General features: G+C 33.1%; 1 protein-coding gene across 1 annotated transcript in view; it reads right to left on the bottom strand.

Annotated features, from left to right (window-relative positions):
- LOC143056999 (uncharacterized) overlaps nucleotides 1-15112 on the bottom strand; it is a 129106-nt gene that overhangs the window by 13171 nt on the left and 100823 nt on the right. The window contains exons 68-81 of the mRNA XM_076230225.1: nucleotides 14278-14552; nucleotides 13766-13921; nucleotides 13012-13225; nucleotides 12235-12383; nucleotides 9770-10247; nucleotides 8413-8624; nucleotides 7722-7908; nucleotides 7056-7223; nucleotides 5925-6347; nucleotides 4783-4933; nucleotides 4179-4324; nucleotides 2836-2924; nucleotides 1523-1679; nucleotides 80-197 (exon numbers count right to left, since the gene is read on the bottom strand). Of these exons, the coding sequence (XP_076086340.1) occupies nucleotides 80-197; nucleotides 1523-1679; nucleotides 2836-2924; nucleotides 4179-4324; nucleotides 4783-4933; nucleotides 5925-6347; nucleotides 7056-7223; nucleotides 7722-7908; nucleotides 8413-8624; nucleotides 9770-10247; nucleotides 12235-12383; nucleotides 13012-13225; nucleotides 13766-13921; nucleotides 14278-14552 (2923 nt within the window). The remainder of the gene's footprint in view (nucleotides 1-79; nucleotides 198-1522; nucleotides 1680-2835; nucleotides 2925-4178; nucleotides 4325-4782; nucleotides 4934-5924; nucleotides 6348-7055; nucleotides 7224-7721; nucleotides 7909-8412; nucleotides 8625-9769; nucleotides 10248-12234; nucleotides 12384-13011; nucleotides 13226-13765; nucleotides 13922-14277; nucleotides 14553-15112) is intronic.

Here is a 15112-nt window from a genome sequence, read left to right as displayed (position 1 = left end):
TAAATAGAAGAAGTTAAGGTATATTTAAGAATTGTATTTTACAATTTTAAGCTGCCAAATCATCATTAAATGAACTTACATTCCATCAACAGACAGGATAGGTGTCCCCATGGTATAATTAGTGTAGTTACCAACTAGATAGAACTCAATCGTATCTCCCTCATCATCTGTCGCTTCCAACTGGTACTGTATTGTACCTAAAATATATAAATTACACATAACTATAGTAGCTACCAGTCAGTACTGTATGGTTCATAAAAATACACATATCATACAGCTGTAAAAGAGAAAACTAGAGGCTCACCTTGGTCTATGTGCATATTAAACAAAGGACACAGACGGATTCATGACAAAATTGTGTTTTGGTAATGGTGATGTGTTTGTAGATCTTACATTATTGAATATTCATGCTGCTTACAATTTTCTCTATCTATAATAAACTTGGCCCTTTAGTTAAGAGGAAAATGTTTTGTAAAAATTTACCAAATAAAAATTGACTATAAAGAGCAATAACTCCTTAAGGGGTCAGCTGACCGTTTTGGTCATGTGAACTTATTTGTAGATCTTACTTTGCTGAACATTATTGCTGTTAACAGTTTATCTCTATCTATAACAGTATTCAAGATAATAACCAATAAAGGCAAAATTTCTTTAAAAATTACCAATTGAGGGGCAGCAACCCAACAACCAGTTGTCCAATTCATCTGAAAATTTCAGGGCAGATAGATATTGACTTAATAAACAATATAAACCCTGTCAGATTTGCTCTAAATGCTTTGGTTTCAAAGTTATAAGCCAAAATCTACATTTTACTCCTATGTTCTATTTTTAGCCATGGTGGCCATCTTGGTTGGTTGGCCAGGTCACCGGACAAATTTTTTAAACTAGATACCCCAATGATGATTGTGGCCAAGTTTGGTTAAATTTGGCCCAGTAGTTTCAGAGGAGAAGATTTTAGTAAAAGTTAATGACGACGGACGATGGAAGCCAAGTGATGAGAAAAGCTCACTTGGCCCTTTGGGCCAGGTGAGCTAATTAAAATAAAAGAAAAGGTTTAGATCTAAAGATCTTTTTGGCACAACAGTATATTCTAGTCAAACGATATCAACAATTTAGATTGGTAAGTAAAATTGAAAATGGAAATGGGGAATATGTAAAATAGACAACAACCCAAACAAAAGGCAGATAACAGTTGAAGGCCACCCATGGGTCTTAAATGCAGTGAGAAAAATCCAGCAACAGAGGTGTGCCTCAGTTTGCTGTTATAAATTTAGAAACTGTTGCAAAGTTTTATTATTGTGAAAACTGTGACAGGAAAGGTTAGTCAAAATTTAAAAAAAAATATTTTAAATTTTGATATTATTTGTATATGAAGTATTAACAAAAACGTAATAAACAATCTGGCACTTTTGCAAAATGTCCAACATGCACAATAACAATAATAAATGCACACAGAAATCTCTGAATTCACAGTTATGGGATCTTTATAGAAGGTGTGACAAAGTTTTATTCTCTTTCCTACCTGCATCCTCTGACATGTAGATATCATCTGGTACTGCAAGTTTGGGTTCTGAATTTGTAATGGATGCTTTGGCATTTGTCAGTGAAAACATTGTTTCATGGCGAAAGTATGGTTCATTGACTGCATCTTCTGTTAAAGCTCTCCAGGTGTTGCATACCTGTAATCATAGCAGAAAGTATACAAAATTAAACCTTCAAATGTTTTAATAGAAAAAAGATACCAAAGTTAAAAGTATGAAAAATCTAGATAAAATTATTTCTCACCTATTTTTCAATTGCTGATATCTCAAAAACAAGAACAAAGAATTTTAATTTTTCCTGCTTTTTAAGGTTCATTATGAGGGTGGTAATGGGGGCATCTTCATGATGAATAAAAGTAAAAGTTCTTGTCAAATAACATTAACAGTATTTTTTTGTGCATGACAATAAAAAAATTGACTGACTTTGATGAATAAAAATAGTGGTAATGTTTCAAATAATTTGAGATCTCTGACAAATGACAACAAGTATATTTTGACAAATCACAGTAAAATTTTAACCAAATTGACCCTAACAGTAGCCAAAAATATAACCGATGGTAAAGAACATTCCTACAGTCCATTATATATATATACTATAAAATTTATAACAGTCTTTTCAAAAGCTTGTTTTTTTTTACACAGAGTAGATAAATCCATAATCTTGCTCAATTTTCATAATATTCCAAAACAGTAATACATTGAGGAAGCCTGTCCTTAGAGATGTTTTAAAAAAAAAAACCTTTTTAATAAAAGTGCAAAAAAATATAGTTTACACCTCAAACATGGGGAACATTCTACTGTACCTCAACAGCACTAGAGGCAAACTATGTAAGCATGATTATAAAAAAAAGCAAAAAGTCAAAAATGATTATTAATAGTGTAAAAATATGCAAGTGTTCGGTAAACAGGAAGTTGTCGAGTGATGAATCTGAAAATGCATCACACGGTATAGCTTACTTATATAAATCCTGAAACCAAATTTCAGAAATCCTTGTATTGTAGTTCCTGAGAAAAATGTGACGAAAATTTTCAACTTGGCTATCATGTGTAAAATCATACAAGTGTTCGGTAAACAGGAAGTTGTCAAGTGATCAATCTGAAAACGCATCACACGGTATAGCTGACTTAGATAAACCCTGAAACCAAATTTCAGAAATCCTTGTATTGTAGTTCCTGAGAAAAATGCGACGAAAAATATTCATGGGACGGACGGACTGACGGAAGAACAGACAGAGGTAAAACAGTATACCCCCCCTTTTTTAAAGCGGGGGTATAATAAAAATACAACAAATACCTTTACAGTGACAGTACTGTCATTATGGAAGACTTCAGTATCTGTTTCATTAATACAAGTTCTGCTAGACTCCTCCCAAACTTGTCTCACTGAAAAATATGATATATAACTATTTGTAACTATTACTAAGAAAGGAGGATAAATAAGGCTTTAAACTTATACAATTTATTTTAGTTTCAAAAACAAACAACTTCTAATCATGATATGTTGATGATAAATGCCATTTCTACAAAGAAGACAAATCATGATAAATTAATTATGCTAAATGCTATTTCAACAAACATAAGCAAACAGTAAAGAACATATCATGTTTGCCTAATGTATTTTAAGAATAGCTCAAACTAGATATCATTGAGATGGGAGCCATCTCTGTGGGCCCCGCTGTGAATAATGTGCATTAAAAAATTGTATCTCTACCATAGGACATGGGTTTGTCAACTGAAATCAAAGTTTTTGACCTTGACCTTGACCTTTGACCTAGGAAGTTGTAAATAAATTATGACACACCCTTTGGTGTTGGTTTATAAACATGTCAAGTATAAACTTTGAAATGATAACGGTTCTCAAGATATAGAGCGGACACGATCTTTCCCATAGGATATGAGATTGTCAACTGAAACCAAAGTTTTTGACCTTGAACTTTGCCCTAGGCAGTCGTTCATAAATTATGACACACCCTCTGGTGTTGGTTCATGTACATGTCAAGTATAAACTTTGAAATCATAACGATTCTCAAGATATAGAGCAGACACGATCTTCACCACAGGACACAGGGTTGTCAACTGAAACCAAAGTTTTTTTACCTTGACCTTTGACCTAGGAAGTTGCACATACATCATGACACGCCCTCTGGTGGTGGTTAATAAACATGTAAAGTATAAAGTATGAAATCATAATGGTTCTCCAGATATGGAGCGGACACAAAAGTGTTACGGACGGACGGGCGGACGGACACAAAAGTGTTACGGACGGACGGACGGACACAAAAGTGTTACGGACGGACGGACAGACTGATCACTATAGGGTACCCGCCTAAAGGCGGGACCCTAATAAATGTCATAAATATGACATCTTTTTCCTAAACCATGAATTCAAAATACAAGAGATACTGTAAATTAAAAAAAAATATTGTGATGTTTTCATTATTGCGAAAAATGCCACAGGGTTATAATTGCAATAATCTAAACTCGCATTTTGAAATTCTTTATATAAATTAAACAGGATTTTTCTCAATTTAACCAAAAAATTAAAATCGCATTTTAGTCTAAAGTGACAAAATCGCAAAAATGAAATTTTTGAATTTACAATAGTAAAAAGGTACAATAAATAATTTTTTGTTTTACCTGGATTCCAGTTTGCCAATAAAGTCCTATTGCCTGACTCATGTGGCCCTGGTCCAGCAACGTCTCTGTAGGTCATCAGAATGGGGCCAGGCATCATAACATGTCCAACAGACACAAAGGCAAAAGCAAATTCACTTCCATAGAGCCTAAAACAAAAAATATCTATATGAATTCTATGGCAACAAACCTTGAAGTTTGTTCAAACTTAATACACTGCTAAGTATATCATTCGTATAACAACAATGCTGCATTTAATTGTGGGGTCACAATGATTAGTCTATATTTAAGGCTGAAATTCCCTAGGCAAAGTTGACATTACATGATTCTGGCTTTTTTTATCTTTACAACTGCCTCAGTGGTCTTATGGTTGCTAGCTCTCCTTGAGGGAAAGAGTTTACAAATTGTGGATTTGATCCCCTGTCCAGTCAAACCAGAAATTATAAAAATTGGCAGAGAAATTTTACATGAATGTGAAAACGCATTAACTATTCTTGATATTGATCCTTTAATTTTTAAAGAAGCAAGGACATAAACTAAGAATTTAAAAAGATGCTTGATGTGGAGAAGTTTTCATTGCCACCTGCTTTTTATCTCACAATTATACCTTCCAAGCAGAGTTCTATCCACCAAATCAGTTGTAGTAGATGGATCCACAATGTAAGGTACAAAATCTGTTGACGCTGCCGATTCATAGGACGCTGTTAACTCAGATTGAGTGAGTTTTGTAAACGTTGTACTGTGTCCAGAAGTCAAATCTAAAATAAAACAATAAATAATATGTGGTGGATATCTAAAAATATCTTCAATAACAAAATGTACATGCAAACTTTCTAACATGTAAATATACATACATGTACTATGAAAGGTTCCAGATATTATGAATTGGAATTTGGTCCTTAAATGTTCAAAATCTTTTTCACCAACAGAATGCAGATTACTTTGGCAAAAGATGTACAATTTCTCACATAATTGAATCTCATAAATTCATAAACTAGTGCAATGCTTATATAATACACAAAATTGCAAGATAATTTTTTACAATTTCAGAAAATGATGCATACAAATCATGCTATTAAAAAATACAATGCAACTTTTATTTTTGCAACACACAATTGTTAAATTTTTTGCGATAATGAAAACATAGCAAATATTTCAAAATTAACATTACATTATATCTTAATTTTGTTGTAGGAGAAAGCAGGGAATTTTCAATCTTCATCTTCTGTAAAATCATTATTTTCCAACTTGCCATGAAAAATGGCATTCCGAGTGACATCAAAATATTATCATTTTAGTTGAACAGAATATCTGTTTAATGTAAAAATCTTCAGATATTATGTTATTCTTATATGAGGGTAGGATTACGCTTTAGCGTCAGGTATCAAACTGTCATTTTCAGCTATTATTGACATCAATTATTTTTTTGGAAAAAAATTAGCATGATTTGTCAAAATCAGTCAGTTTTTTATCGTCATGCACCAAAAATTACCGTTAGCGTCATTTGACAAAATTTTTTAATGTTATTTGTCATGAAGGTACCCTCATTTTAACCCTCTTATGTGGGAATTTAAGATTTGAATAAGACTGTATATTTTAAGAACTAATTATGGGTACTTTCAATGCAGGAATAAATTAAGAGCACAAAAAATCCAAAGGATAGACGTCTAAACTTGTCATGTATTTTAAAGGTTTGAATAGTACCCAAAAGTAACCACAATTGTACTTTTACATCTTACTAATACTTACTGTTTGGAGTAACAATAACTAAATCATCTCCAACAGCTCTCTTTTTCCTTCTACTAGAACTTGGGGTGACTGATATCGTGATGGCCAATCCATTCAGGGATGTTTCTAGATCAGTGTTGGCATTGGTTATTATGACACTACCCATTGTTTTATTTAGACATCTCATGGCTGCATTACATAGCCTCATCATCATAAACACGGTCCGTCCTGGTTCCATGTTGAAGGCATTATTGGCGCTTGAGAGACGGTCTGATTCAGACATGTCTGGATCTTGCACAGGGTTTAATTCAGATAATCGCCTTATTTTCATTCCATTGATTTTTATCCATCCATCTTCAACCATGATTGTCCCGGAAACATTATATGCTACCCAAGTACATGGGAAAATATCATCCTTTTCTTCATCCGTTCCAAAACACAAGTCTAAAAATTTTCAAAATAATTATAGTACAGAAATATTTTTCAGTAAGCCATGGCTATAGAAAAATTAAAATAAGGGGTTTGAAAACAGAATTGTGCTGAAGATCAGTCATACTATTATGTGCTTTTCTGCCTATAATATCTAAATTTCTGTTGGCATCCAGTCATAAAACCAATGGCAGCCTTCAGAGGTCTGCTTAAGGTTAATTAGATGTAGTCTAATCTTAAATGTGCAGGAAATATTGAAACATTATAACTAGTCCATGCATAGTCTATTGTTTCTTTTCACTTTTTTGTAATTTTGAAATATGAGTTAGTATGTTATAAATCAAATACTGTGGATTCATTAATATTCGTTGGATACCAATTTTCGTGGATTTCATGGGTACAGGAGAACCACGAATTCAAATGTTCAACGAATAACAAATTTTCTAAAGGAATGAGTGTAGACTTTGCCAAAACCTCGAAATTAAATATCCACGAATATGTAAATTTTCCTCAAACCACGAAAATTGGTACCCACGAAAATAAATGAATCCACAGTACAAGAATTTGAGTCAAATGGAGGAACATAAATTAGACAGCTTCTATTGTACTTCAACATACATTTGGTGATCCTTCTAAAAGATTCAAATCTTGAATATGTTGGTGAGATACTAAATTGAAATTGTCTTCTATCAGATTATGCATCAAGTTTAATAGTCTACTTACCATATCTATTGACTGAGGGGTCATGACTTAGTGTAAATGCAACTCCTAATTTGGTTGGATCAGTACTCTGAAGAGCATCTTTTGGAACAACATCCTCTGATAGCTGAGTAGCACCAGGAATAGTGGCATTTACATCATCTACTGGAGCCTCCAGAAGTACAATTACACCTGAAAAGTAAATCAAAGAGGTTGGATATTTATTAAATTCAAAACTTGACCTAATTAGACAGACCTGAAAAAAGGCATGCTGAAATAGGCCAACCCCCTAGTTTTTTGTCTGAATTTTTCAAACTTTCTTTCATCTTTTTTTTATTTTCAAAATAGGTTATTTTTGGTATCTGACCTTCTTTCTACAATTAAACATTTTCTAGTTGACCTACTTCATTTTAACATAAATCTTTTTGTAAATTCCCCTCAAGTTATTGCAATGTCTTAATAAGTGACTGAGTGACTAAGACCTCACATTCTGATATCTGATAAATATATCTGTATGCATTCTATTCTGAAAGCACAATAGTAAATCACACATTTTTGCCAATTTTTTAAGAACCACAATTACGAATGCATACAATAATTTTTGACTAAACAGTACGCTGAAAGCTAAAAACTTGTTTGGCAAAATATTGAATTGCCAGACATTTTAAAATTGGATGCAATGTTATATACCTTTAGTATCATTGAAGCCAACAGCCGACCCAGCCCCATTCTCACAGATCAGGGATACATAGTATGTGGTATTGTGTTCCAAGATGTCTTCAAATGTATTGTTCATGCCAAATTGATTGGTACCTATAGACTCAAATTCCTGCAACTCTTGTCCACCAACTGTGGTACCAATGGCCCACCAATTTTCCTACAAAACAAGTGAAAAGAAAACGGTTCAATAATGAAATCCTTGAAACACTCAACAGGTGGAGGATAAACAATTGAGGTGATTGACTTTACAGGATGAATTTTGCTCATTGTTGAAGGGACACTACCTATATAAGGTGATAGGACGTGCAGCTGGAATAGGTCACATATATATACCAGCCTAAAAATATGTGAATAGGTGGGGAAATTGATCAGAAATACAAGATAAGGTCAATAAATTTCTCATTACTTGTTTTAAGATAAGTCCTGTATTTTTTTCACAGCCAAAAGTCTTACTGCAAGTTCACATTACTCAAGAAATCTGAGCTCCACAGAGCAAAGGGGATATTTTCTTATGCAGGAGAAGGTTATATTTTTACCTATGCAATATATATATAAAAAGCTATACAAATTTTAAATTATATTAAAAGGGTAACAGAACTCCAGCTTAAGTTTTGATTGGGAAGCCAGAGCCTAAATCAAGCCATATATCAGCCAAACTAACCACTACATTGCTCTCTTCATCAAAACATCTCCAGAATGCCTTTATAGTGCTGTTGGACCCCTGATATCTGACAGGAGTGAAGTCCCCTTGATCTACATCAATATAAAAATCGCCGCCCATCACATCAGGATCAAATATTGGTGGTGTATCGTCAATGTAAAATCCATCTGAAGACACAACAGTGGTAACACCAGAACTAAGCACAGCTTTCACTAAAAAAAATAAATCATTTATATATATATAAGAAAAAACTCACTTTTTTCAATGGTAAAAAAAAAAATCAAGTTTGCATTGTAATTTTTCTTACTCTTATTGATAGATTGCTTGATTTATTCTATCTGATTTGGGATTATTTAGGGTTTGACATCTTTTGTAAGAAGTTTGTAAAAGCATTTGCCCCAAAGTTGGTCATCAGGTACAAAAAGCATCCATTTGTATGATTTGCCATCCTCATTCTTGACCTGGAAGACAGAGGGATACTGATAGATGTTTCAAACTTAAGTCTGCATGTAGAGTGGACCCCAGTGAACACATTAACCACAACAGTTCTTAGGTTAGAGTGATCAGGGTCCAAAGAAGGTCATTTGCACAAAAAAAATCTGCAATTTCTTGATATTTCTGATCTTGACTTCAGCTGGACCTGCAACCAGAAGTAGTCATTTCATAGACATATTTCAATAATAAATATTATCAGGAGTTAATGCCCGCAAGATTGCACTTTTTAGTGAAGTTTTAGGTCTCTGAACTTTGTGAGTCAGACATCAAAAGGATGCACACTCTTCCAAAAGGAAACCACAGTTTTGTCTGATTTAAATACTGTGGATTCATTTATTTTCGTGGGTATCAATTTTCGTGGATTGCTGAAAACGTGCATATTCGTGGATATTTGATTTCGTGGTTTTACTAATATCTGTATGCACAGCCTATTGAAAATATGTTATTCGTTGAACATTTGAATTCGTGGTTCACCTATACCCACGAAACCCACGAAAATTGGTATCCAACGAATAATAATGAATCCACAGTATACAAAGTTCAAATTTGAGCTCAAAATGAACATTAAACCTGAGATACATTACAATAAATCAAATCAGATTGAGGAAATATAAATAAACTTCAAAATTAATGTCAGAAAGTTGACCTCTAAAAGTATGGAGAACCATTTGAGTCAAATAACTGTATATTTGATAAGACTTTAATATTACAGTCCCCCCATAGTATAAGGGTTAAAGATGTTCATTGAATTTCTGTCATTTGGGCCTTTGCACAATTAAATGGCATTATATTCTACTATAAAAGTATGAACATAACTTATAATGGGATATAAATAAAAAGATGTGGAATGTATGGTTTTTACCTGTGAAATAATAATCTATCGGTTTAGTCTCATTATCTTCAATTTTTGTAGCTGGTAGAGTAAAGTTGTCAAGCATAAACTGGTATAACACATGTTCCTCAGCGTCACATGTTGAATTACAATTGTAACGTGAGCAGAAGTTATAACACGGGAGACATGGTGATATCTTTTCCATGTAAGGAACAGCCTCTGTGCCTAATATCGTAGTTCCAATACCAATTTCGTACTTGATTATTGGATTTTCTCCTCCTCTGAATGGAGCACCATATCTGCAATATGCACTTGGTTCTGGTGGCAAAACTACATTTCGGAAGAATGCCTTGGTGGAGTAAGGATTAAAAGTGTCAACGACTGGCGGTAAATAATTATTTTTAGGGAATACATGGAAGATGAGGTCTGTGTCTGTACTCAGATCACGTATTCCGCAAACTTTACTCCACAATACACCATCCACGTACAAATAGAAGCACAATGCTGGCTGTAAAATAAAAAGGAATCAATGAAAATCTTACACAAAATATCAGAGCCAAAAATGATAATTCCTTAAAAGTAAGTTGAATTAAATTTAATTCATAGCATTAACCATAAGATTAATGTAAACAAGAATGTGTCCATAGTACATGGATGCCCCACTCACACTATCATGTTCTATGTTCAGTGGACTTTGGAGTCAAAAATCTAATTTGGCATTTAAATTGGAAAGATCATATCATAAGAAGCATGTGTACTAAGTTTCAAGTTGATTGGACTTCAACTTCATCAATCAAAGAGCACATGATTGCTCTAAGGGAAGGGATTGCCATTGTTTTCATTGATATAAGTTATATAGTATTATTCTTAAAAACATTTCAACTGCACATGTAAAATGTACCTGTGTTCTCTTTTTAATTTACATAATCTGAATATTTTTTTAACTTTAAACAAGAATGTGTCCAACGTACACGGATGCCACATCTGCACTATCATTTTCTATGTTCAGTGGACCGTGAAAATGGGATAAAATCAGTTGAGCATTAAAATTAGAAAGATCATATAATAGGGAGCATCTTTACCAAGTTTCTAGTTGATTGGACTTCAACTTCAACAAAAGCTACCTTGACCAAAAACTTTAACCTGAAGCGGGACAGACGGACGGATAGAAGGACGGTACAACAAACGAAGGAACGGACCAACAGACCAGAAAACATAATGCCCATAAATGGGGCATTATAAATCCGGCATAAAAATAGCCAATCCTAGATACAAGTGTATGAACAATGTTATTATTGTGTTTTATTTTTGTACTATCAATTCCAAGTTTACTTTCCACAGTAGTCACTGTAAGTGAGAGAAGGTATTTCACTTCGTACCTTATCACCTATTTTCCTACGTGAATTCTAGGTGGAACCCAATTTCTAATTCATTAAATATTTAATTTCCTTAGGTCACATTCCTCTGTTTAAATTGCCATTGCTTTTAATATAATTCCACGTCTATTGACAGAACGGGGTAAATTTTCTTGACGTATCATCCTATTTTGATTCTGACATTGACAGAAGTATAAGGGCAACAACTCGAAGCGATAATATGGAAGACTCCATTTTGGCTGAAGGGGTGTTCTAGTTAAAACTTTACGATGTTGACTACATTTTTTTAAATTCAAATATTGCACATGATTTAAAATTATGCAACAACAATAACCCTCAATAGCAGACAGACATAGAAATGATCTCTTGAGTTTCAAATTATTCAGTGGAGTGGGGAATCCAGAGCAACCATTCAGTCTGATACCCCTGGAGGTCAAGAAAACTATATGCATGCGTATACCTAAACCATAGACTTATAATTTGTAGCAAGGACAGATATTAAATGTTAATCTAACGACCTAGATGGTTCTACATTTCTTTATGGAAGTTCAATATCAAATATCAGTTGCATAACAGTGACATATAAGAAAACTCTACTTCAGTTCTTATCTGACAGAAATAGCTTTATCGGAATTTGGAAAACTCTCGCATTTTATCAAAACTGCAGAATTCCCTCTGTGACCTGTTTCTAAATATATAAAAACACTAAATATAAATACTGGTTAATTCTGATTTTCCGTGTTGAAAAAACTAGCATATAAAAAAAGGGAAATATCGAAACATTAAGATTATGAGAAGAAAATTATAGGAAAGTTGTTTTAATTCAATCCCTTTGTTTGTTTTTACCTTTTAAAGCAAAAAAATCTTCTGAATATGAGATGTTCCTCAATATTTAGAACAAAATGGTCGACGTGAGGGTATGGGCAGAATTGAAAGGAGTCAATGGTAAAAGTCTACAGATTGCTTGACAGCAATCGTATCCCAAAAACTATCTTTACCAAAGACTTAAACCGGAAGCAGGACAGATGGACAAATGGACGAAGGAACGGATGCATAGTTTATTAAAAAACAATGATATTGACTAACTTTAATTTTTTTTAAATCATTTTACAAACTTACATTTACAGCTTCATCAGCTTCAAAGTCAACAACAATCTTGTAAGTGTGGAAATCAGCTGAGGGGTCAAAAGTAAGGACATCTTCTACCACTTGTGGGGGTAATGTATCATTGAAGATTCTACACCACGTAACAACATGTGGGTCATCACCTATAAACAGAATATTGAGATGTTTAATATTTCAATTGGAAAAATTACGAGATTTGGTACATGTTAAATAAAAGTTTGAAAGAAAAGATTTGTTGGTGCAATGTAAAACTATTTGGCACTGGGAGACAATAAAACATCTCTTTATGAATATTTTTCATATAAAAAAATGGCTTTCCTTTTCTGAATAAAACTCTTATGACAAGATTATATCATTGCATCTCAAACCAAAAGGTACTGCAAGCAAAATTACACAAAAATAAGCTAAAAACTATGCAGTATTGGGTAAAAAAGCTGTGTATCATGTTAAAATATTTCTGATTAATTACTAAAAGGAGTTGAATTTGATCAGTTTTATTATAATTGATCTGGATTTTAAAAAGTAGGAGTAGTTGGTTATCCCAACATATCCACCAAATTTTAATTCCCCCCCTCCCCTCCCCCCCCCCCACAAAAAAAACCCAGAAAAACAATCACAGCCTAGCACATTTATTATTCATTTAGTTCAGTAATGGAATACTTATATTTCTATATTTTCAAGTTTAGAAAAATTGATTTGAATTCACTAATTGAAAAGATATCTACAAAAAAATATCTTGGTACAAAAAGATAATAAATAATCATATTTTACCTGCGAAAATTTCAATACCACATGATGCTCTAGCAGGCTGTTTTGATAAATCAATAGGTGTGATGACAGCGCCACCTTTAGGGTTTTCTACCACTTGGTACAGAGATGATGTACCGTTATCAACAACAGGAACTGCTTCAGTTGTTGGTGCTACTATTGTACCATTACCAAACTTTTCAGCTAAATATGTCGTACAATCACAGGCAGTGCATGTCTAAAAATGTAGAATGATGTCAAACATTTAATTATTTGGCTTAGGATATTATCTTGTTTTGAATATGAAGAGTTATATATATGGGATGAGACAAACAGTTATGGTGCACTGAAAAGGTCAATGTAATACTGAATATATATGGTTTGAAGGTGTGGATCTTAATCATTTCCAAAATATTAATTATATTTAAGGGGGTGGCCATAAGAAAATGCAGAAATAATTTAACCATGGGGTAAAGTTCAGGGTCAGGCGTCATATTTCATATTATATTGATTTTTTTGTTGTTTGATAAATGTCTAGCGGCAAATATTTCATGCATGCTTAGAATAAGAACTAATTAACAATATTTACAATAGGCAGGTGAAAAATAAGGATAAATTGAATATAGGGACAAAATTCTGCCATGCAACAAGTCACATGGCATGACAAAGAGTTGTTACAAGGGTTCTCAACATATAATTAAAACATCCTCTTGAAAAGGTGTACAAATAAGTCATATATCAAAAGTCTAAATTAAAATATAAAAAGTTTTGCACTTACTGCTGGTATCGGATTTTCAAAACAGCAATAACAGACAGTGACAGACCAGTCAGCCTCTGGAACATGATCGTATGGCATTATTTCACCCTCTGGTCCGTCCCATAACATCACAGACGTGGCAGCCATACCTTCACCACTAGCAGCCTTGATTTCAAACTGTAATTTAAAAATTGATAAGTTAACTTATTATTTAGGGGCCAGCTGAGGCCCACCTCTGGGTGCAGGATTTTTGACTGCAATGGAGACCCATTGGTGGCCTAAGGCTGTAATCTGCTCTTTTACATATTCCCGATTTCCATTCTCAATATTATGCTATAGAAGTCAAAATCTTAAATCTACAACTATAATGAAAAAAATATATTTATTTTTTGCCAACTAGAATATTTAATAATTATTTGAAGAATCTTGGTTTTACTTTAAATACTTACTATGGAGTCACAGACTGTTTATTCTGAAAAACAAAACGAGGTTAATGACTGTTCTACTGTAAAGTTATACTATACTGAACTAACCTCCCACTCTCCTCCTAATTGATAGTCAGCTTTTCTGTAGTATCCTGAGGAATACATAGTGTTCAAATTTGTATCTCTTCCTAACTTTATCCATAGTTCATCATCATAAATTTCATGTCCAAGATTTTCTGTACGCATCTTTATGGGCCAGTCCTGTCCTTCGGGATCTCTGAAGCCTATTTGCTGTAAGATTTTCCAATTGCTATCATCAACAATTGATACTGGACGAGTTGGACATGCCTGACCAAATGGAGTTGCCAAATGCAGAATAGATCCTGAAAAATATTTTATGCAATTCTCTTACAGTGACTTGACTGATAGTGTTGCTATCCAACAATTGCAATTCATTCAAAATTTTGACCAAATTGCAATTTGTTTTATTAAACCAAATTGTTCAACTGGTCAGAAATTTGAACAAATTGTTCAGTCAAAATGTGAAAGTGCAAGGTGATAAAATAAATCATACTTACAATCCTATAAGACTTTAACTCCACTGTGTTGATGTTATTTTTAAATTAGTTTATCAATCTGTATAGGTATATATAGCTATTACCATACTAAAGGTGAACTGTTTTATTTGTAATTGCTATAAAAATGTCCAAACTAAGCTTTTATATAGTTTTTCTTTCAAAATGTATTCTATATTCATAAGAATCACACAGTATATGAATAAAAACATCATATTCAGTAAAATAATTTGTAAAATTGCAATATATTTGTAGGAAGGGGAGATAATCTTTTTTGGTTTCAAAAAGTCTTTATTCAAAAGAATAGTATTTTAGGTTATTTTCCCAAGGAAACTTATCAATAGCATATTGCTATTTCACATATAGTT

This window comes from Mytilus galloprovincialis, chromosome 13 (genome assembly GCF_965363235.1).
Source record: "Mytilus galloprovincialis chromosome 13, xbMytGall1.hap1.1, whole genome shotgun sequence".
In the NCBI taxonomy this organism is placed as follows: Eukaryota; Metazoa; Mollusca; class Bivalvia; order Mytilida; family Mytilidae; genus Mytilus; species Mytilus galloprovincialis.
Note: the sequence above shows the minus strand (reverse complement) of the source record. Positions and strands in the feature narration are given on the sequence as shown.